At 41.5% G+C, this 23581-nt stretch overlaps 1 protein-coding gene across 2 annotated transcripts; it reads right to left on the bottom strand.

Annotated features, from left to right (window-relative positions):
- Nucleotides 1-126: 126 nt before the first annotated feature.
- On the bottom strand, nucleotides 127-22332 carry LOC127409841 (EMILIN-1-like). Of its 2 annotated transcripts, XM_051644719.1 has the most exons (8): nucleotides 21803-22332; nucleotides 9555-9674; nucleotides 8079-8275; nucleotides 3726-5792; nucleotides 3335-3451; nucleotides 2123-2140; nucleotides 1825-1959; nucleotides 127-1704 (listed from the first exon to the last, which is right to left on the bottom strand). In XM_051644719.1, exons 1-8 carry the CDS (start codon nucleotides 21949-21951, stop codon nucleotides 1376-1378), a joined length of 3132 nt encoding a protein of 1043 aa, XP_051500679.1. In that variant the 5' UTR covers nucleotides 21952-22332; the 3' UTR covers nucleotides 127-1375. The 2 variants fall into 2 exon arrangements, with proteins under 2 accessions (XP_051500679.1, XP_051500680.1); XM_051644720.1 differs by lacking the exon at nucleotides 9555-9674.
- Nucleotides 22333-23581: the final 1249 nt, after the last annotated feature.

The following is a 23581-nucleotide window of genomic DNA, read 5'->3' as shown; positions in this document are numbered from 1 at the left end:
TAAAATTAAATATTTTTATTTAAAAACACCATTGCAATTATATTGTATATTCAATGCTCTGAGTACTTTGAGTAAATTAGTGATCAATAAAAAAGTATGGGCTGAAACAATTATGAGGACTTTGGATAGTGTAATAGTCAAATAGTTTATTTGCTGTATTATAATACTGCATAGTAATGCTAGTGATGAGAGGTAAAGAGGGCATGAAACTATCGGTTGTGAATGTGAAGTTCAGGTTATGAATGGCCAGCTGATGTAATCTGGTCCCAATTCCAAATCAAGCAAATTGGCTGGCTTACTGCAAAATGAAACATTGTGAAGTAACATTTATCAAGACCTTTTAAGGAATTCCTCTCTTTTGAAGGTTGAAATGGACTGAATGGTCAGTGTTTGGTCTCACAGTGCTACACTCTTCAATGCAAAGTCCTTTTTAATCCCTTGTATTAAAGAAAACATCAAGCAGGCATAGACCACCAAGACAGCTCAGGTCACACAAATGCATTTCTGACTGTTAAAATACATTTGAGTTGTTAAGATTAGTCCATTTAGAGAAAATCTGCAGTGAGAAGGGAGAAAATAAAAATCCAAAGACAAAAAGCTTGCCAGAATGGAATCATTTTGCATCTAGCTTAAACAACTTTGATGGTTTTCTTTGGAATAGTCACAAAAGCATGGGTTAGAGAGGCTTCTTGATCTATAGCCTCTGGAACGTCTAAAACTGTTCCTTTACTGCACAGCCTGCTTTATTTGTGCTCATCCTTTTATAGATACTTTTCCAAATTTGGAGGTTACTGTAAGTGTAGAAAATGTGCCACAAATATGAAAGAATAACACTGAGAGGAAATGGGGAATAATAGAAAAGATCATGTGTGATATTTATGGCATTCATCTCAAGGAGAAATAAACCCCTGAATGGAACCTTTGAGAATGTAAACTCATCTAATTTTAAAATGAAACCACACCACAGTATCTTGAACAGATCTACATTTGCCCACTGTCTCTCTCTTCTTTTGAAGTATGAATTATGGTTTGCAATTTATTCTTAAGGTGTATTATAGTGACCAAGCATAGTGGTGAATGCCTCAAGGTGAGAAGGGAATAATGTCCTTATCGGTGTGGTGCTGTTAACAAAAATAAATTGCATTTGTGCTCTTCATATAAATGAATATGATCTGTCCTTCATGACAAGAATAAATGTACAAAATGTAACCATATAAAAAAATCTCAGTCCATTGTTCTGATAACAGAAAATATATTTCACATTCTTTCTTCACTGAAAAATATGTAAAATTGCTCATTAAAAAAGTCTCTGAATAGGATTTTCACCAGTTGTCCAGATACTACTTTTTACACCTGACATCTCCTTCGATGGTTCTTATAATATGTCTGTGTCCTCGTAGAGTAACATGCCACTGAAGATTGTAAGGGGCTCCACAGAGTGGGCAAGTTTACCTGTGACTAGGTCAATGCACACAGTATCTCCCTCCTGCAGGGGGAGTATGATATTGAAGAGGACCAAGGAACCTGGAGTGTGTTTCGCTTCAGCCATGGGTTTCTCTAGACCCTCAGGCTGATAGCCAGCTGAATCTCCACGAGCAATACCATAATTGGATTTAGACAGGACTGCCTCAATCTTTACATTCTTGTGACCGGTCAGGACGGCACTGAAAAAGTATCGCCCATTTACTGGTGCAGTGAACATACCTGTCAAAATACATATGGGAGAGAACTTATGATTAAGAGTGTCGCCATAAGCATTACATACAGCCTAAACAAATTAACAGGAATCCTAAATTTACATACAGCATATTTTCACTAACATACCTGTATCAGGGTTGTATACATTTCCTTCATTGACCAAGACCTTGTTGAAGAAAATAGTGCCTGCATTAGCTTGTGGTCGTGTGAGTGCTGCTGAGAAAGATAGTCTTGGGACATTGGCATCCTCTCCAGGAGGTCCTGGTTAGCAAGGAAACCAAATATTTACAATATTTTCAGTAGTAGTAATTGTATTAGTCATAGCAGTGATAGTAGATAATATAAGCCGTAAAATATAGCACTGAAATTTGCTATTGCATAATACAATGTACTTTGGGGGAAATGGAACACTGGAAATACTGACCTTGTTCACCTCTGAGGCCTATATAGGAGACATAGAAATATTAGATATTAGAAATATTAATTGGCTTGAAAGCAAGTTTTACTCTACACAAGAACTTTATCTAGCTAATGAAATATTTTAGAGCAGAGGAAGACTAGAAAAGAATATACAGTATATTCACTATAGAAATTTCCCTCACTTATAGGATTTTATCAATTTCCATGACTTTTCCAGACCTGGAAATATGAATAAAAAAATTCCCTGATATTTCCAGGTTTTCCATGACCATGGGAACTTTGTATATTATTTGTATTATTTTGTCAAGCCAACATATTTTTACTGCACAAACTTGGAAAACTCAAAATGTGTAACTCCTCCAAGAGCTTTCAAGCTATATCCACCAAACTTGGTACATACCTTAAACTGTTCTGATTTAATGTGTTATGTCTTTTTTTTTTTTTTTTTATTTTTTTACTGATCAGACTTACAATCAAACATCAAATAATCCCATAGATTTACATTGATGAAATGTTCAAAAAGGCCAACAGAATGCTCATTAATTCAAGAAATACCCAGGTGACCTTCTATTTCCGGCGAGATTCTGAAGTGTGCATCAACTGGACACTTTACAATCCAATAAACCCTCGGGAGCTGAGACGTCAAGTTCAGAACGCTGGATTTAAAAGAACGGAGGTCAACCGCAAGTCGGACGGCTCTTTTCAACTGTTAGTGATATACAGTATGTACCAAGAATTTGTTCCTTGTGCTTAAATGGTGCTTTATTAACAAAACCAGAGTAGATTATTTTCGTGGTTGTTGATATTACATCATATATTCCGGTCACAGGTCAAAACCCACGTCCCCAGATAAAATATGTCCAGAACCTATTAATACTACTTGCATGCATACCTAAAGAAAGTACTTTTTTTTTACCAGCGAGAAGTGCATCCCTCATCAAACAGAGTACATACTGTACTATAACAGTACTCAATTTTGGGTGCAGAGCAACTCTCCAAAACATCAAAAGTAAACAAATCCACAAAAGGCCAGTTCAGTTGTTCTCTCTCTCTCCATTTATGTGACTGTCTGACTATCTAGCTAGCTGGCTGTTTGTCTTACTGTAATGTCTGCATAACCATCAAACTTAAAAAAATTTTTTAGACAAGCCTTTGTCAAGCCAACATCCAAGTTTGTCTTGACAAACTTTACATACCTAGAATTTCATGTATTTACCTGGGGGTCCGATTGGCCCTACTTTCCCTTGTGGTCCTTCACGGCCTGGAGGTCCTCTTGGCCCTGGTGGCCCCTTGGATCCTATCTCTCCTTTTGAACCAGGTAGCCCAGGAGGTCCTGAGGATTGGTCCAAAGGACATTACATTCAAAGACATCTGAAAATGTACTATTCCCCCAAAAATTGTAGACTTGTTATTACTGTCATCAAACTGATCATATACATTGCATAATATGTAATTTATACATTTATACATATTTTTACCCATACTGAGATTAGTTATAAAATATTTTTATGACACAAAATACAAATTTTAATTTAACTGATTTAAATGTATTGTACACGTGAAAAGATCTGGGTAATGTTTGAGCCAAACATCTAATAAGAACTTACCAGTAAAGTCCTGTTCAGTGAAGGTCTGGAACTCCTTGAGAACATGTAGTATTGAAGAGTTGAGGTTGTTCATCATGCCATGAATGTTCTCTATGTGAGTGTTCTGAATGCTGTTGATAGCTTCACCATGAGAGATCACTGTGGAGTTTAGCCCACTGACACATGTCCACAGCCCAGAGACATGCTTGCTCAAGCCCTCTTTGATCCTCTGAAGGTTCTCTGACAATGAATCCAGTCTGCTGCAGACACCCTCCATTTTCAAGAGCCTCTTCTCCAGCCCATCTCGAGAATGCTTGCATTCACCTATTTCGATCATCACGTTGCTGTTAAAGCTACTGATATCATGCCCAATATCATCAAAGTTCCCTTTACTGTCTTTTATGTGCTTGTTCAAATCCTCTTGGATCTGATCTAACTCAGAGTTGATTTTGTCCTTAGACGTACCAAGATCAGAAATAATGTTGTTGTGCCTATTCATGGTGTTACTGAGACTTGTCACAGTGTCATTGATGGAGTTGAATGTTTGGATTACCCTTGTGAGCTCACCCTGAATGGACTTGAGGTCTTTGCCAAGTTTGCGAGTTATTTTATTTTGATCATCTATTTTACTCTGATGGTCGATCATGCTAATCTTGCATTGCCCTGTGCATTTCTCAACTTCTTCTTTGAGTTTACCCACTTCCTCCTGCAGATTTGAGCATACTTGCGAGCAAGCATATTCATCCGAGTCTACTTTTTTGCGCAAGTCAGCAATTTCTCGCTGGAATGTGTTAAAAACATTGCTAGTTATGTTTCTTATCTTATGAAGTTCACCATCTATTGAACTGCAAACACTACAATCACGTCCCAGATTCTCCACATCTATGACAATTTTGTTGATGTGCTCTCCATTGTCCCCTGTAAAATCCTTTATTTTTTCAACATCATGACTTAGATCTAAAATACGGTTCATTAAGGAGTCACCAGACACACTTAAGTCCTTCAACTTGGTTTCAAATGTCTTAATGTCCTCTTCATTGGCAATGACTTTCCATTCCAGGCTTTTCACTGTATCTTCTGTCTCACTCCATTTTGGACTGCATGTCTCAGTGCACAAATTAATTGTCGATTTAAGCCTGCTGTCGAGATCGGATGTTTTGTTTCCCAACCTTTCAAGATTATTTTTGTGATCATTGACAGAATCCCTCAAGACTTGGACATCTCTCTCTGTAGTAGATATTCTATGACCGTGATCATTATTTCGACTGAGGACAGAGTTCTTGATCTGATTGATCTCTCGCTGGACAAACTCCTTCATACTTGTCTCAGTTAGGGAGCATTTTTGCTCTGTTTTTCTAACAGTCCCATTCAGTCTTCTCTCCAGGTCTTTAAGACGACTGTTCATCTTTTCATCGAATGCTTTTCCCCGGCCTCCATTTCCACCTGTTCCTCTCAACTCTTTCTCAAGACGTCCTCTAATAATATCATACGCCTCTGCAGTGGAACTCACCTTTCTGTCCATGGCACCAACCCTCCTGTTTAGATCAGTCAATGAATCACAGCAACTCTGAGAACGTGATAGTTCCCTCTCAAGCATCTCTACAGTTTGTCGGTGGTGCTGTTCCATCACACTGATGTGCTTCTCCAGAGCTCGGATCCTCTCTCGGTCTTCTTGCTGTTGTCCCTGTATGCCCTCAACTCCAGTTTGGCAGGCTGAGCAGGACAGCGTAACCCTCCTTTCCAGTTCCCTGAGAATCTCCTCTTTCAAGGTGCCATAGCGACTGTCTAACTCGTTTCCATTTCCATTACCACTCACAAGGTGGTTGTTGATGGTGATGAGGGTCTTGTCATGGACCTGTGTCATGTTGTCCAGCATATCCAGTTTGGTTTGGATGCTGTGGATGGTCTCCCTCATTCCTGGCTGGGCAGCATCAGCCAGATTGTTTCCACCACTAACGCCTTCCCTTCGGGACTCTTCATGTATTTTCTTATTCATATTGTGTAAAGTGGACTGGAGGTTGTGAAGGTCTTTATTCAAGCTCTGAACCTGTTCCTCAAGTTGTCTAATTTTGTCACTGTCACCTCTCCCTACAAAGGAAATTGATCACTGTTTCAATATATGTAGAATTTTGAAAATTCAGTCCTCAATTAGTCTCCCTCATGTTGTTCCAAACCTGTATGACTTTCCTCTATGGAACACAGAGGAGACATTAGGCAGAATGTCATTGAGAACCTCAGTCACCATTAACTTTCATTGTATGGAAAAAGGATGCAATGAAGGTAAATGGTGACTGAGGTTGTCTGCCTAACTTCTCCTTTTGTGTTCCACATAGGAAAGAACGTCATAAAGTTTTGAGGTTCAGAAAATGATGACAGAATGTTTTATTTTTGGCTGAACTATAACTTTAACATTTATTGAGGAAAATTCATAATTGTTTTCATCTTCTTGCTTTAAGGGAATTTTGCGGCTTCAGTTCAAGTTAAGCTCAATCAACAGCATTTGTAAAATAAAGTTGATTACCAAAAAATATCATTTTGTTTCATCCCTTGTTTATTTTATTTAAAAAATCTGAAATTGCTGTTAAAGGTAATTCCAGTTACAATGGAAGTGAATGAGGCCAGTCTATAAAAATTAAAATACACATTGTTTCAAAAGTATAGCCACAACATGTAAACATTATACATGTTAACATGATTTTAGTTAACATATCCAATTTTACAACTTTGTTGTCATGACAACATATCGCTGATAAACGGGATTTTATCACACTAAAATCATGTTGAACAGAGATTTGATTACATATACAGTAAAATCATGTTAATATGTTTAACGTTTGCATCTTATGGCTATACTTCTGAAACAATATATTTGAACGTTTATGGTCTGGCCCCATTCACTTCCATTGTTAGTGTTCTACTGTAACCATGATTTTAGACAAGGGACACGTTTAAAGGAGTCATGAAATGGAGAATCAAATTTTCCTTCATATTTAGACATATAAGAGGTAACTGAACTCAAAGAACTCAAAACTTCCTGCCCAGTCTAAAAAGAGCATTTATAGTTACCACCCTGCTGAAATGTCTCATTTTGAAATCTGTCAGTTTGTGACATCACGAGACATTGCTCATTTGTATTTGCATATCCCACAACATATGTCATCGCATACTTGGCCCCTCCCACTGGCGCTCAGAGAGAGCAGGCCTTGTGTGGCAGACTATTCCTGAACACCAAAGGGGACCCATCTGGACTATTTTGAATTATTTTGTATATAAACATGAACTAAACAGACTCTTTGACCGCTGTCATGTGTCTCGTTGCTTTTAAAAGACGCAATATCAATTTACAACTCTGAAAAGGGACCATTCTCTTTCATTCAGCTGCTCTGACTCTTGTTGTTTTGAACACAAACGCATCATGGATGCATTCTTTTGCACATCTGTGCTATTTTTAATTGTTGGTGTATGAAAACATGAACTAGATGGACGTCTTTAACCATTTCTTTAGTTTGTTTTCAGAAATGTGCGCCTCAGTGCTCCTACAGTATATGTGTGCATCATTTCACTGTGCTTTGGACTATGTGTGTGTGCGTTTTTTTTTTGTTTGTTTTTTTTGGCTCATCAGTGTGGATTCTTTGTGAACCAGTCATATGATTCAAGCTTTGCAAAGGAAATGTTATTGAAGAATGGGGCAGTTAAAAACTGTTTGATAGTTTGTAGCGCTGCTGTGCTTGAGATGAAAAGTTTAATATATTCAGATGCAATGTGTTGGAATTACGTTATGTGTAAACCCTGAAATTGCAGAATGTTGAGGGAAAAATATGGCTGAATTTGAGGGGCTGCACAATGTAAGCCATTCACAACAGTGGGTATTTACGTTAAAGTTTTAAGGAGGCGCTTAGGCCAAAACCGAGCATTTCAGATTGAGGGCCAAAAACAGGGTGGAAAATTATCATATATTACTAAATTATGACTGTTTTTGTGCAAAAAAGCTTTATAACTGGTGATGTGGCCGAGCTACATCTGTGGAGAGCGAGGCCGGGAGAGGAAGAGCGGTAAGGATTGACACCTGTGGGAAGTGATTTACCACAGGTGGCAATCCTTACCGCATGATTTTCCACAGGTGTCAATCCTTACCGCTCTTCCACTCCCAGCCTCGCTCTCCACAGACGTCGTTCGGCCATGCCCACATCACCACTATAACATTATCAGTAGACCTCAGGGAAGATAATACAATTATAAAAAATTGCATTTCTTGACCCCTTTATATGTTTTCTGTGGTAATCAACATCATAATGCAAATGCTATTGATTGAGCTTAACTTGTATTACTCCTGGAACATTTCATTCAAGTATTTTTTTTTGTGTTATGCCATACCTGCTTCCCCACTTTGTCCATGTCCTTTGTTAGACCCAGATGTAGAAGTAGGTCTGCCTGTGTTGACCTGTGTGACAGAGGACCCACCAAGGCCATCACTGCAATCTTCTCCTGAATAGCCATGACAACACTTCCATTCCAACTCTGTCACCATTTTATAGGCAACCTTGTACCTTGGTTTTCTGTAAGTCCGATACCTGTGGTGTGAGGTATTTCATAATATTCAGTTCTAACAAGAGGTTTTATATCATAAAACTAAATGAATAGGAACTATATGTGTAATGTTCCAAAAAATAATCACTCTAAAATGAAAATTATGTCATTTACTCACCCTCATGTTGTTTCAAATCTATATGACTTTCTTCTGTGAAATACAAAAGGAGATGGCAGAACTTTTGCATCAGTCCCCGTTCACATTTTTATTGTATGTAAAAATAAAAAAATAGAAAATCCAATGAAAGTTAATGGTGACTAATGCTAAACATTATGCGTAACATCTCCTTTTGTGTTCCATGGAAGAAAGGAACTCATGCAGGTTTAGCACAACGAGAGGGTGAGTAAATTATGACAGCATTTTCATTTTGGGTGAACTATCCCTTTAAGTTTAAAATATGTGTACTTTTCCAGTGTAGTACTTTTTTTTTTTTTTTTTTTTGCAATTGTCAGTTAAAGCCATCGGTTTTAATTTAATCATCTTTCAAGATTAACCAAAGAGTCTCTAATGCTACTGCTCAAGTAGCAGACAGAAAATATTTGTCCTGTTCCATTCATATTCTTGGCTATGTATCACCTTTCAAAAGGTCAGAACTCTGCTAGGCCAGCAATAAAAAATAAAGGCTTGTTCTCCTTTCTTTGAGCTGTTGTTTCTGGGCTTGTTTTTGTTATTTTATTCAGTCAAAGCTCTCAATACAAATAAATGTAATGACATTAAAATCATTGGAAATGTTTATTTTGTTCTTGCAAGCTTTTTGTAAGTCTTACTCATTTTTCTAGTGCACTTGTTATTGTTAGAACATTGTTAATACCCCATACTTACTTATGATGTGGCTTCTGTATTTCATAGAGGGCTTTCTAATAAGGCTTTCTTTGAAGCTCTAGGATAAATTTGAGATTTATTGTGATCCAAGAAATAGGGGCACTTCATCTTGGACATGCAACTGAAAATGTGTTCGCTACCAAACAATGAGTACAACAACAACATTACTTTTTGGCACTTTAACAGATAAAACATCCCTTTTCCTGAGCCTGTTGAATCCAGTCTTGTTCATGTCTCATAGACAATGTCTTTAAGAGACATATTTCTGTGGATTCTCAACTCCTCTCCCATCCCATTCCACACATAGTTCTGGTGGACATGCGTGCCGTAAAGAGAGGGACATGGGCCAAACTTAGCTAGTTTGACACAATCATAATATCAAGTGGCGACCAAGAGTAAATCAAATGCAATTTGGTTGTTTTAAGCGCATAAATACTTACAAAACCACATGAGAACATTGGCCCCAAGCACAGCGCTGGTATTCAGGTTTCACATAGGTCTCTATGCCATCTTCCATTACACAGCTTACAGTCCGCGTCACTACGTAGGCACACCAGTTCCTGTTGGTGTATATAACCAAAGCATTGGCAAGCTATACTTATTAAAAGAATAGTTCACCCCAAACTGAAACAAATCATGAACAAATCGAGCCGGTTCTTTACAATGAACTGTTTGATCTGGTTCTCGAGTTAAAATCACAGACTCAATAATCTTGTCACAGTGGCTCTCGAATTAACAGCTCACTGAAGGGGAAGATTTTCAATTAATAATTACTTATAGTATGGCTTTGGAAGACTTGGAATGTAGTTCACCAGTCATATGGACTTTCATAGCATTTTTAAAAATAATTTCTGGAGTGGTCATGATGAACTGATGTCATATTGAAAAGATTCTTCAAAATATCGTCTCGGTTACTGTCGTAACCTCCTTTCCCTGATGGAGGGAACGAGAAATTGTGTTGATGTAGTGACACTAGGGGTCGCTCTTGAGAGCCCGAACACCTCAGATCTTTGAGAAAAGGCCAATGAGAATTGGAGAGTGGATTTTGCATGCCACTCCCCCGGACATACGGGTATAAAAGGAGCTGGCTCGCAACCACTCATTCAGGTTTTGTGCTTAGGAGCCGAGACAGGGTCCAGGCCATTTCAGCGGGTAGTACAGCATTGTGGCGAGGGAACACAATGTCTCGTTCCCTCCATCAGGGAACGGAGGTTATGACAGTAACCGAGACTTCCCCTTCTGTCACTCACTCGACATTGTGTCGATGTAGTGACACTAGGGGTCCCTATACGAAATGCCACAACTAACTGAACCATGTTACGTGGACTGCCGGTGCAGGGACCGCAGAGACCATATCCTGCCCGGAGGGGAGGTAACGTGGCAAGCACGTCATTTGGGCTCAGAGCCGCACATGGAAGAGGCGTGGTGGTAGGTCCTGCCTGAAAGGGGAGGAGCTCTACAAACACGGCGACCGGGACAGAGAGAGCTCTGTCGAAGGGAGACGCAGGTCTGCCGACAGGGAGAACATACTGTGGAAAATACTTCACAGGGGGTTACCGGAGTAACCGGCACCTGTGGAGCACCTACGTCAGTAAGGGCATATTAGCACACGTAATGGTTCCGGTTGTGAATTCCTCTGCTGAATTCATGAGCCACAGGGCTAGGGAGGAAGGACATCCAGGATTCACGGGTTTGTGAACTCACATGGGAAAAGAAGCGCAAATCTTCGCCCCTTTGGAGGGGAAAGGCACTATACGCAAGCGATACACCCGGCCAGCTGTCCGTATTCCCGAACGTATCTGTTCGTACCTGACAGAACACAGGACGAAACCGGCTTAACCCGGAGATTGTAAAATCTCACGAAGGCATTGGGTGTCACCCAGCCCGCTGCCCTGCAGATGTCTGCTAGAGAGGTGCCATGGGCCAGTGCCCATGAGGATGCCAGACTCCTTGTGGAGTGTGCTCGTATTCCCGAAGGGGCGGGCATGGCCTGGGCCTGGTATGCCATAGCGATGGCATCCACGATCCAGTGGGCAAGCCTCTGTTTGGAGACAGCGTTCCCTTTCCGCTGTCCGCCAAAGCAGACAAAGAGCTGCTCAGAGCGTCTAAAGCTCTGCGTGCGATCCAAGTAGATGCGCAAAGTACGCACTGGACACAGCAATGACAGGGCTGGGTCTGCCTCCTCCTGGGGCAGCGCTTGCAGGTTCACCACCTGATCCCTGAAGGGGGTTGTGGGAACCTTGTGCACATAGCCCAGCCGGGGTCTCAGGATTACCTGAGAGTCACCTGGACCGAACTCCAGGCAGGTATCGCTGACAGAGAACGCTTGCAGGTCCCCGACCCTCTTGATGGAGGTGAGCACAATCAGGAGGGCCATCTTCAAGGAGAGGGCTTTCAACTCGACTGACTCTAGCGGCTCAAAGGGGGCTCCGCAAAGGCTCAGGAGGACCACAGAGAGATCCCATGAGGGGAACAGGTGTGGCCTAGGAGGATTCAGCCTCTGGGTGCCTCTCAGGAACATGATGATCAGGTCGTGCTTCCCTAAGGACTTACCATCCACTGTATCGTGGTGTGCCGCTATGGCGGCCACATACACCTTCAAGGTGGAGGGGGACAGCTGTTCCTCCAGCCTCTCCTGCAGGAAGGAAAGCACTGACCCGACTGTGCATCTCTGAGGGTCTTCAGTTCGGGAAGAACACCAATTCGCGAACCAATGCCACTTCAGGGTATAAAGCTGCCACGTGGAGGGAGTGATCGTGTCTACCACTGCTGGTGGTAGGCCACTTAGGTCTTCCACATCCCATCCAAGGGCCAGACATGGAGTTTCCAGAGGTCTGGGCGTGGTCCGTCCGGACCAACACATGCTTGCCCCAGATCAATGGCAAAAGTCTTCGCAGGGCGAGCAATACTGCCATCAACTCGAGGCAGCTGATGTGCCAACACAGTCGCGGTCCTGTCCAGGAGCCAGCTGCTGTGTGCCCGTTGCACACGGTGCCCCAGCCTCGCTTGGAGGCATCTGTCGTAATGACGATGCGCCTGGACACTCGCTGTAGGGGAACTCCTGCCCGTACAAATGCAAGGTCCAAGGGCTGAACAATTGGCGGCAGATCGGCGTGATGGCCATATGTAGTGCCATGCCCATATCAGGACTCGAATCTGAAGCCAGTGCTGAAGCGGTCTCATATGCATCAACCCTAGTGGTGTGACCAGTGCCGAGGATGCCATATGCCCCAGGAGCCTCTGAAAGTGTTTCAGTGGAACCGCTGTTCTCTGCTTGAACGACTCAGGCAGATCAGCACCGACCGCACGCGCTCGCTCGTGAGGCACGCTATCATCGAGACTGAGTCTAACTCCATGCCGAAAAGAGATGCTTGAACCGGGCAGAGCTTGCTCTTTTCCCAGTTGACCCGAAACCCTAGCCGGCTGAGGTGCCTGAGCACGAGGTCCCTATGTGCACATAGCAACTCTCGAGAGTGAGCTAGAATCAGCCAGTCGTCGAAGTAGTTGAGTATGCGGACACCCACTTCCCTTAATGGGGAAAGAGCTGCCTCTGCGACTTTTGTGAAGACACGAGGGGACAGGGACAGGCCGAAGGGGAGGACCTCGTACTGATACACCCGGCCGTCGAAAGCAAACCGTAGGAAAGGTCTGTGTCGAGGTAGAACCGAGATGTGAAAGTACGCATCCTTCAGGTCTACCGCCGCAAACCAATCTTGATGCCGGACACACGCCAAAATGTGCTTTGGCGTCAGCATCTTGAACGGGAGTCTGTGCAAGACCCGGTTCAGAACTCACCGCCTGTAAAACCCTTTCTTCCTCTCAGCTGGAGGGACAGGCTCTATCGTGCCCTTGCGCAGAAGGGTCGCAATCTCCACACGCAAGGTGGCGGCGTTCTCGCCCTTCACCGTAGTGAAGCGGACGCCGCTGAACCAGGGCAGGCGCCTGGCGAACTGAATCATGTAGCCGAGTCGGATGGTCCCGGCCAACCACCGCGACGGTTTGGAAAGTGCTAGCTACGCGTCCAAGCTCCAGGCGAGGGGCACTAAGGGGACGATCATGTTTAACGTACCTGTGAATGAGGCCTGGCGGCAGGAGGGAGCAGGGGATGTCACGTCGAGGAACCTCGCTGCGTCTCGAACTCGTGGCTGCGCTGAGGGGACCCTCGAAGCACTTACCTTGCTCCATGTATCCGGCGTTGGGGGGGTTGGCAACGGGGGAGGAGGGACTTTTTGACCGTCCTCGTAGTATGTCACAACCACCTGGCCATGGGTGTGCCTGTGGTGCAACCGGACGTGTGAAGACGTCTAAGTCGCAGGTGCTCAGTGCCCGGTTGCCGTGATAACTGCAGTCATAAACATTGGCTATGTGACCCAGGGAGTGAGGAAACTGCTCTTTTGAGAATGTGGGTACCGCAGCCCGTTCAGGGTGCGGCGAACATAAAAGAAAAGGAAACCAAGTTTTAACTCCCGGCCCTCCACCGGGGGATGGAGTGGTCTGGATACCAGCTCCGGGTTTGCAGCAGACATCATGCTCCCTGGGTCGTCCGTCTCAGGGGCGCTTAGGAGCCTTCCGGGTCCTCGTACCGGCCCGTGATGTGGGGGGTGTCAGCTTCCTGCGGGGGGGCTCTAAGCTGGGGCTGAGAACTGGGCTCGGGCTGAGGCAGAGCTGACTGGGCTTTCGCCACCGCAGGGGGACGCCCTCGGCGAGCAGACGGGATATGGGATCTTGAGCCGCGCAGGGGCAAGATGTGTTGTATAGCCTCCGTCTGCTTCCTCACCGCCGAGAACTGCTGGGCGAAGTCCTCGACAGTGTCGCCGAATAGGCCGATCTGGGAGATAGGGGCGTTGAGAAAGCGAACCTTGTCCGCGTCCCTCATCTCGACCATATTCAGCCACAGGTGGCGTTCCTGGACCACGAGGGTGGACATCGCCTGCCCGAGTGCTCGCAGCTCCTGCATCACATCGGGATCAGGACTACCCACGTGCAGTTCCTTTAGTGCCTTGGACTGGTGAACTTGCAGGAGGGCCATGGCATGCAGGGCAGAAGCAGCCTGACCAGCGGCGCTGTAGGCTTTTGCCGTTTATCGACGACGTCGTCCTACAGACCTTGGAAGGGAGTGCCGGGCGATCCCACCAGGTGGCTGCGCTTTGCAGGCAAAGCACACCTGAGGGACCTCCGTATACCCATGGGCCACCCCGCCATCGAGGGTAGTGAGAGTGGACGAGCTGGGAGGTCGGTTTCGGGCAGAAAAAGGTGCCCTCCACGACCTCGTCAGCTCGTCGTGCACTCCCGGGAAAAAAGGGACTGGGGGGCATGGCTATGAGTGGCGCCCTGAACCCAGGAACCAATCATCTAGCCGCGAGGGCTCAGGAAGGGTGGTTCCACTCCAACCCAACACACGATGTAGCGATCGAGCACTCATCCCGCTCCGGAGCTCCGAAAGGGACACTAAGCTGGCCCTGGGGCGAGCTGGTCTCCTCTCGGAACTCGCCGGGGGCAAACGAGCGTGCTGGGGAATGGGAGGTCTGCGGGGATTTACCCGGCGGAGCCGTGCCCATTGAAGCCCCCAAATTGCCTCCAGCACCAGCCGGGCCGGCCTCGTATCCGGAGGTAAAAGGCGAGGCGCGGGGGGGGGGGCGGCTAGAGTAGCTTTCCCCCAAAAGAAGGAAAGCCGCGACCGCAACTTTGCCATGGTCATATTCTCGCAATGAGAACATGAACCATCCACGAATGCTGCCTCAGTGTGATCGCTGCCCAGTTACGTGAGTTAGCGCTCGTGGCCGTCGGAAGCAGAGAGATAGCGACCACATCCAGGAATCACACAAAGACGGAAAGGCATCTTTATAAAGACACGTCTTTATAAAGACGCATCTTTAAAAAGACGTTCAACATCAATGTGTGTACTCTAATATAAAAAATATACTCTTTAGCAAGAATATACACTCTTTTAGCGCTGTCGAAGCGCCCGGGGCGAAATCTGCACTCGTCGTGCAGAAGGAGAGAAAGCCGCTGGAAATGCGCCATATATCCAACAACATACGCTTCTTAAGAGGTGAATGGAACAGCAGTAGTATTCAGCTCGCTGATAGTACAACCGCTCAGCTCCGAAGAAAAAATCTGAATGAGTGGTTGCAAGCCAGCTGCTTTTATACCCGTATGTCCGGGTGAGTGGCATGCAAATTCCACTCGCCAATTCTCACTGGCCTTTTCTCAAAGATCTGAGGTGTTCGGGGCTCTCAAGAGTGACCCCTAGTGTCACTACATCGACACAACGTCGAGTGAGTGACAGAAGGGGAAACATATTTTTGGTTCCACAGAAGAAATTCATTTAGGTTGGGAACAACATAAGTGAGTAAAAAATTACTGAATTTAAATTTTTGGGTGAACTATTCCTTTAAGATTTCATTTCAAATGGTAGAAGAGAAGTTAGAAGTTTTCTGTCTTCATTTTAGTCAATTTCATCGATGCTAACCTCTGATAAAATAAGAATGAAATTTAAAAGTCACAATTAAAGTTTAGTCTGCAATTAAACCCCAAACTCTCCTCTAAGCATAACAACCAAGAAACTTCACATTGGTGCAAGCATTTAGCAAGGTTTTTGTTGCTTAGTTCAGAATATACTAGACACTTTTTTGTCAGTTTTTTGACATCTGCCCAACATGTGAGAGAATGAGGGGGGAATATCCCCATCCTGTTCAGAGGTCTACAGCTGTCTGGATATAGGCAGGGAAAAAGGGCACTGGGCATACATTAGACAGTATTTAGAATAAGCACCTCATAATGAATAATGCATTTACCAAAAAAAAAAAAAAAAAAAGTTTCCCCAACTTCACTGGGTGTTGGATGATTTAAAAAATATTTTCTGATTAGAGTTATAAGTGGTGCTATTTTTTGCATAGAGCTAGTTTAGATGGGATGGAAACCAGGCGAGAATCCAAAGCTGCTGGTTTATCACAATAACTCATTGAGCCTGGTTAATCATTCGTTATCATGAGCACTGCTGAGACAGGAATGTCTCAATACATCAACTGCAAGTGCTGTCTCACATACAAACAAATGGGGCCCGGACACTGAGAGTACACAAGTTCACCACGGATAACTGTGCTTTCAAACTCTACACACTCAGTCTCAGATGAGATCTGGAGCATAAATTTGTGTGCTTCTCTGTGGATTTTAATAATCAATAAAGTCTTCATAATGCGTCATGAAAAATAAACATTTTTTTGTTTGTGCAACATTGTTAATTATTTGAATGCACTGTAATTTGGGGTGAGGGATGTGATCAAAAGAGAACTTGAGTTTAACATTATTATGATTTTGCTATTACAAACATACAGGTATATGCACAACTTATGACCTTTTTAAGGCAATGGAAAATATGACCAAGTAGGCACAACCTGTATATTCAGCTAGAATTAATTAATTAATTAAACGTTAATCAAAAAAGAGAAAAGTTCTTGATGTACTTATGGAGAGCAGAATGTATTAATGCAGTGGTTCTCAATTTTTTCAAGTATTTCCTGAAAAAATAAAATAAATAAATAAATTATATATATATATATATATATATATATATATATATATATATATATATATATATTTTTTTTTTTTTTTTTTTTATATTTTTTTTTTTTTAGATTTAACTAAATTTTCTTTCATCTTCATGTTGTGAAAAAAAGATTTGTTTTTTAAATACAATTTAAAAACTGAACAATAGGTTAAAAAAATACTAAAAAGGATCTAAATAAAATAACTTTTGTCACTAGGTTGTTATTTTGTGAACATTTTATGTGTTACATAAATATTAAAAAAAAATGTAATCCTCCATTCATCCGCATTTAACTATCAGAACGGTCTCATTGAAGACATTTTTACATTAGGTATTTTTAATAAAAACTGATAATTGCAAGGATTCTTACTGTGAAAGCAAATAAGCCTCAGCAGTCTCTATAAAAGTATTTTTAAATTCCTCATCCAGTAATACTGACATTCAAATTCTTCTGAAGCCATATAGTGTGTTGTGTGAGGAACAGACCAAAATTTAAGAGTTAATTCACCTCTTCACCCATTTGAAACTGGCATGAGATCAGCTTCTTTACATAAGAGCTGAAATCACACCTGACACCATGGATGAGAGCTGCGCAAAAGACATGCTACGGTAGGAGAAAAGGCAGGAGAAAAGGCAGAGGAAAAGAAATTGCGCACATTGGTTCTTGTGTAGATTGTCATTATTTTAATTTTATTTTGTTTTATGTGTGAAAGTGAATGAGATTTGAAGACTGATCCCCCCCCATAATACTCAAGCTCATGGAACTTAGAAAACAGGAAATAGCAGTGTGGTTCTCAGCTTTATAAAGTTTGAGAGATCAAAAGTAAACAAAAAACCTTGGAGTCACAGTGGCTTCTTTGTATCACATGTACACACAGTCCATTTTGCTTCAGTACAAGATCATTCTTAAAGTTTAAGTGTGTAATTTCTGTGCCACTAGCATCACCAAACGGAATTGCAAACATAATGGCATAACATGTTTCTCGAACACCCCACCATTCTTCCATTGGTTGGACAAACAGATAGTAGTCCTGCCCCAAACTCACGCCATTGGTTGAACCAATCCTGCTGTGTCAGACTGGGGTGCATTTCCAGAACAACTACGTAACTCACTGCTTAACCAGCATAGTATGATGCATCATTAGAGAAATTAACTAGCTAGTTACGCCGGAGTAAGTCGTTTACTTTAGGCATGCAAAGGTTGTCAAAGTCTTGACAGAATGAAAGTTATACAGTATATGGAATAAAAGATACAGAAGCCTCAGCGAAGTGAAATGATGTCTACAGAGACAAACTAACAAGGAACTTTCCATCTAACCACAGGTGGAGAGCTGCAGTTCCAACCACACAAATTTGTGATGCTGTTTGCGAATCTTCATTGGAACTATGGTTTCAGGAAACATCAAATCGTTGCACTATGTTGGTAATGATGGAACTTGTGACCATAGTTAGCTAACTATGGTTTTGAGAAACGCACCCCTGGTCAGGATGCACAATGAAACAGAGTGATGTCTCGCCACAGAGCCACATTGTTTACTGTGTTTGGAGAAATCAGCCCATGAATGGCTTGATTGTAGCTGTCTATGCATGTTAAGCTGGGGTGGGAGAATGAATTTTTAACATCTAAAAAATTACACACTTCAGCTTTAAGAATTAATTCCAATTCCAACAGCATTCTCGTACAAAGTATTCTCACCACTGGGTAATTAACAAAGAATGGTTGTTAAGTTAGACTGAAATCAAAATTTTGAATAGAGCTCTCCCTGAAAAACTTTTTTTTTTAAACCAGGCAGCAATAAGGAGGCACCTGCCTGCATATAATCTTTTACGAAAATAAAATGTACTATTTGTCCACATAAACAGGAAGGCCCAGACGAAAGTGCCAAGTTACAACGTGAGGCCTGTGCCCCTCAGACTAAAAGACAATCCCATTTGAAGGGGCTGAATATAGACACTTTCCCTTGACAGGGAAAAATCCACAGAACCCAGTTTGGCAAGGAATGTAGCATCGCTTCAACATGTCAAGCAGAAACAGAGCTTGGACAGAGATGACTGTAAGAATAGTCATATACAGAAACAGTAAAGCAATGTTTAGCCAGGGCAGTAACCACCATGCACATTGTGGGGGACCCTACATTTCAAAGATCTAACCTACAGGTCAGATCCACCCTTTTGAAGCTCTCACTGTTTTCTTCCACTAACCCTATTTACATACTTTTTCACATGGAATCAGACCAGCATTTCAACAATTCAGGTTTAACCTCGTGTGACCCCGCGCACACATGCGTGGATGTTTGTATTTTGACTTCGCTATACGCAATCTGTAATTTCAATTCATTTAAACCGACTGATCTCAGTTCAGGAGATTCTGTGCTGGTCTGATTCCATGTGTAAAGGGTTAAACTTTTGAGCACGGATTCATGTGACCAAACAATATGGCGCCAACCACAGCAGGGTTTGTCTTCGGAAGAAATGCCAACAAAACTACATCTAATTAAAATTTTACATCGAAACCGGTTTGAGTCAAAAGATTAGAGTCTGTAGTTTATTCTGATATGCCATTTTAAAAATGTGAGCGATTTATTCTAATTGCGAAGCGCCGCGCTGATATACAAAATGTACACTAATGTGCACTTTAGCACATCTTTGTCTTAAAAAGGATAATTGAATCAATGTGTTCATCCAACAATGTTGCTTTCAGAGGCTTTTTATGGAGTTAGGATGAAAATAAGGTGTATTTTGAACTGTTCTGAGACCAGTGCAGACAGACAGAACACTGGAGGTTAAGTCATTCCCTAATTAGGAGGCAAGGGAACATCCTATAGCTCTCTATGCAGTGCATTCAATCCAAATGTCCTATCAAAAGTTCAGTTTCAGGCTGCAGATGAAGTCTGGACCACTCAACGTGTTTGGCAGACATGGGACAATGGTAATCAGTACATAGATTCAGAATGTATAATGTATAACTTTATTTTAATATGGTTTACAGTGATTGGATGATGCTGGCCATTACTTTGAATCAGAAAATGAATTATGCTAACTTCTGATTTAATATCTGTAACGTCTCAAAAACATGAAAAACCAACAGTCCTGGAAACAAAATAAACTATTTGATTTTTAAAAAATATGACATTCTATAGCTTGCTATAACTTAAAATTTCACAACTTAGTCCTGCTGTCCACATATTTTGCCATACATTTTAGGAAAACTATTTACTCAATTTTTTTTTTCTTTTTTGCATGTTTATTAGGTGCTACTAGTGACAAATCAAAAAGGAAAATGGAAAATGCACACAGCAGTCATGCTCGGGTCTCAGGAGGATAATGTGCACAATTCAGAACCACAGGAATTGATAATAGAACCAAGTTTAAAATGAAAAAATGTCTGTCCAAAGTATTAGTACTGGCTCGGTCAGTGTCCCTACATTGCTCCCGTATCCAATTTACTTCTTCTATCCAATTTCACAAATGTTTGCAATTATGGTTTAGATGTAAGAAAGTGTCTATTTCCGCTTTGAAAAAAACAAAAAAAACATGAAAGCTGAGCTCAGCAAACTGTTTTGTGAGACTGTTTGGATGCTTACACATACTCTCATCAAGCAAAACATTTTTGCATACACTACATCAAGGATGAAGCTAACAAAATTGTTTGTCATCATAATAAGTTTTCGGAGACTTCAAGCAGCACAAAAATGTCATCAGTGTTATCATGTTTAAGATTGTGACATTACAAGATAAGCCAAATAAATACATAAAAAGCCAATTTATATTAGGTAATTTTAAATACATGTCACATATTCAGACTTCTGCCCTTTGAAGAAAAGTATGCCAGTAAAATTAACGTTATGGGGAGCAATTAATGCATCTTACATTCATCACACATCTGTTTTTAAGAAACAGCTTCACAACAGATTGCTTGGTAAAAAAGGTTAATTTTACTGGCACCTGACACGGAGAAAGCATCTGGCACTGTACATACCAGCTGTTTATGAGGCAAAATGTAGCATGCAAGACACAGCACAACTCAATCAAAAATTCTAACGCATGCAGCTGTGACCATTCAAGATAGTGGAACACACATAAAAAGGTTTTCGGCTACCACAAGTTGTATAATATTTCACACATCTGTAAAAACAAAACCTAGTTCAAACAGACAGCCTTAAAAAGTTGTGCCAAGGGCAAACACATTCTTTCCCAAACATTGCAGAACCTCTCTACTCCACTTGGCTGTGCTAGTGCCAGGATAAGTGCACTTAAGGTCTTCACAACTGGCTACAGTCAACAACAAAAAAGGAAAAAAAAAAGAAGAAAAAAAAACTGGCCACAGTCCCATTGCACATGCATTGACTCCTGCTCAGTAAAGCCAAAAAAGGGCAGACCAGTCCAACAGTAGCTCACTTGGCTCCTTGCTTTCTTAATAGACTTATTGACAATCTTTCGAGTTCTATCATTATGAGCTCAAAATTACAACAGCTGAATTTAAATAAAAGGCATGCGTGGCACAATGTGATCCTAAAAAGCTTGTCTGAATGTTTGTTAGCACTGGCAATATTGACCCAATTTTGAGGATCAGACAAATGAAAACTGATGCTATTTCTTTAACCCCCAATCCAAAGTGCTGTTTCACACACCACACATGCTCACAATTGATTTGTATGTGTAACAGGTTTAATGACACTGAATTGCATTGCTAAACAATATGCACACTGTAAAAAAAAGTGTCAATTTAAGAAACCATTTCTACCTGACTTTTAAACATGACTTTCATTTGCTTAAGTAGCCAGGTTGATTCAGTCATTATATTTCTGGCTCTGATAAAACCATGTTACCACATTAGGCACATTTTTAGGTTACCCGACGAACATTTATGTAGTGTATAATCTATCTCTTCGAATATTAAGGCCACTTTCACCGTTTTATTCATGTTAGCATATGTCTCACAAATTTCACATTAATGCAAAATGTGACCTGGGAAAAGCCCATCCAACACCAAGCTGGCCAGCATCCAATTAATAGCCATTTATAAACAGGCAGAATTTTATTTTACTCAATTAATGTTCATTATTAATAACATTCTCAATCCTATTATTGGCAAGTATGAAAACCCTTTAATGATAAACTCTTGAGTTCAAATCTTACCTATGTCTACTGGTCACTTTAGATCCAGCTGGTAGAGACTGACTTTGATCCACATGTTGAGTGTATCGTGCGTAAGTTCCTGCTCCAGAAATATTTCCAGGAAAAAATATAGTCGATAGAGTAAATATAAAAACATAGTATAGTGCCATGACTTAAAGTAAAACCAATTTTTAAAAACGATATAGTACAGTACATCCAGCAAAACAACTCGCATTAGAAATTGCGCTTTTACGCACAGTCCAAAAAAGCCACTAACTTTCCATGCGTCAGTATTTAGCACTGATTTAGCCGACTTCAAAAAGTTCTGTATGAAATGCTGCTTGAGTGCTGTCTCAGTTTATGAACCGCTGCCATCATTTTGCACAATGTCCATTAATCTCAAAAGATGCTCCCGTCAGTATTCCCATGGCACACGAAGCGCAGTCAAACACTAATGAGAAGTGTCCGGTTTTCTTTTTAGTTTTTTTGTTCATCGTCTACGCAGTCATAATGTGAAAACTACTCCTGAGCGCCTCTCTCTCTCTCTCTCTCTCTCTCTCTCTCTCTCTCTCTCTCTCTCTCTCTCTCTCTCTCTCTCTCTCTCTCACACACACACACACACACACACACACACACACGCACACACACACATTCACAGTTATAAGGAACCACGCTCTGATTTCAACTGCTGTATAATAAAGCTTGTTTCTATAATCTTATTTTTTAAAATTTGTGAGTGTAAACAAAAAGTTAATATTGAGGGTAAAATTGCAGCGCAGCTCCAGTCTTGGATTTTAGAATGAGTGAACAGTTTCCTGTGATCTCAAGGTTGCTAAGATAGCATTGCATATAATTGCTGTGATCTCAAAGCAATGTCCAAGGGAGGGTCTGGGCTGCTAATAGACATGACCTAACCTAGCCTGATCATCAAAGACAGCTTCGGTCTATTGGACCAGATCAACAGCCTCAGCAATTTTTTTAAACTTGTCTCTAGCATCACTAGCCCTTAATGAGGATTGTCTGGAGAGCAAGTCAGATAGGTTTACATTAGCAATGAATGCTGCTATGACAACAAGTATCTCAGTTATGACTGTGATAATGTAAAAAAAAAAAAAAAAAACACTGGCTAAGGGAACCCAGAGAGATGGCAATTCAAATTTGAATTGATTCTTAGAAGAACATTCACAGGAGTATTATAGAGATAAGCTATCTGGTTAAAAACACTTTCTGAAATGCAGCTGTTTTCTACATGAAAGGGAAAATTTCAAGGCTTTATTGCTTTCTGGATGTGAATCTAGTTTAAGGTATACAAGGTTGGTTTTTGAGTGAGGTCTTTCTTCTTGGCCAGACATGAGGAAAAAGTGTGCGAATGCATCTGTGTGTGTTTTGAACTCCCCTCCACAGTTTATTCTTCATACTTTGGAAAAGCACAAATAGTTTATTATTAATATTACTCATATTTTTTTACCAAACTCTTTTGTGTCAGACAGATTAAAATCTTGCTTTATCCCTGTCTGTTTACCACAGAAAGCTGGAGACACTTTTGAACTTGAATGTGCAATGTTGCTGAATCATGTTAATATTCATTGCATTTTAATGTCATTCAACCACAAAAATTGAATTTTCCAGTTTCGCTTTGACTGTAGTCTGCAGCATTATATGCTGAGATTTTCCTTTAAACTTAGCTGTAATATCAGACTTCAGCCAACACTGAATCTTCCTGACTTTCATTTTGAAACAGAAAGCACTGTTAAGTCCCTGGACTTTGTACAACAGATTAAAATTCCTTAGGGGACAGTT

The sequence above is a fragment of the Myxocyprinus asiaticus genome, chromosome 19 (assembly GCF_019703515.2).
Source record: "Myxocyprinus asiaticus isolate MX2 ecotype Aquarium Trade chromosome 19, UBuf_Myxa_2, whole genome shotgun sequence".
In the NCBI taxonomy this organism is placed as follows: Eukaryota; Metazoa; Chordata; class Actinopteri; order Cypriniformes; family Catostomidae; genus Myxocyprinus; species Myxocyprinus asiaticus.
The sequence above is the reverse complement of the archived record's forward strand: the minus strand, read 5'-3'. Positions and strand labels throughout refer to the sequence as shown.

Coding starts and splice junctions, on each gene's coding strand:
- LOC127409841 (XM_051644719.1), bottom strand. CDS start 21,951: ATGGCACTATACTATGTTTTTATATTTACTCTATCGACTATATTTTTT. Junction 3,452..3,725: donor CACTGAACAGGACTTTACTG/GTAAGTTCTTAT, acceptor ACCAATCCTCAG/GACCTCCTGGGCTACCTGGT. Junction 1,705..1,824: donor TGTATACAACCCTGATACAG/GTATGTTAGTGA, acceptor GTATTTTGACAG/GTATGTTCACTGCACCAGTA.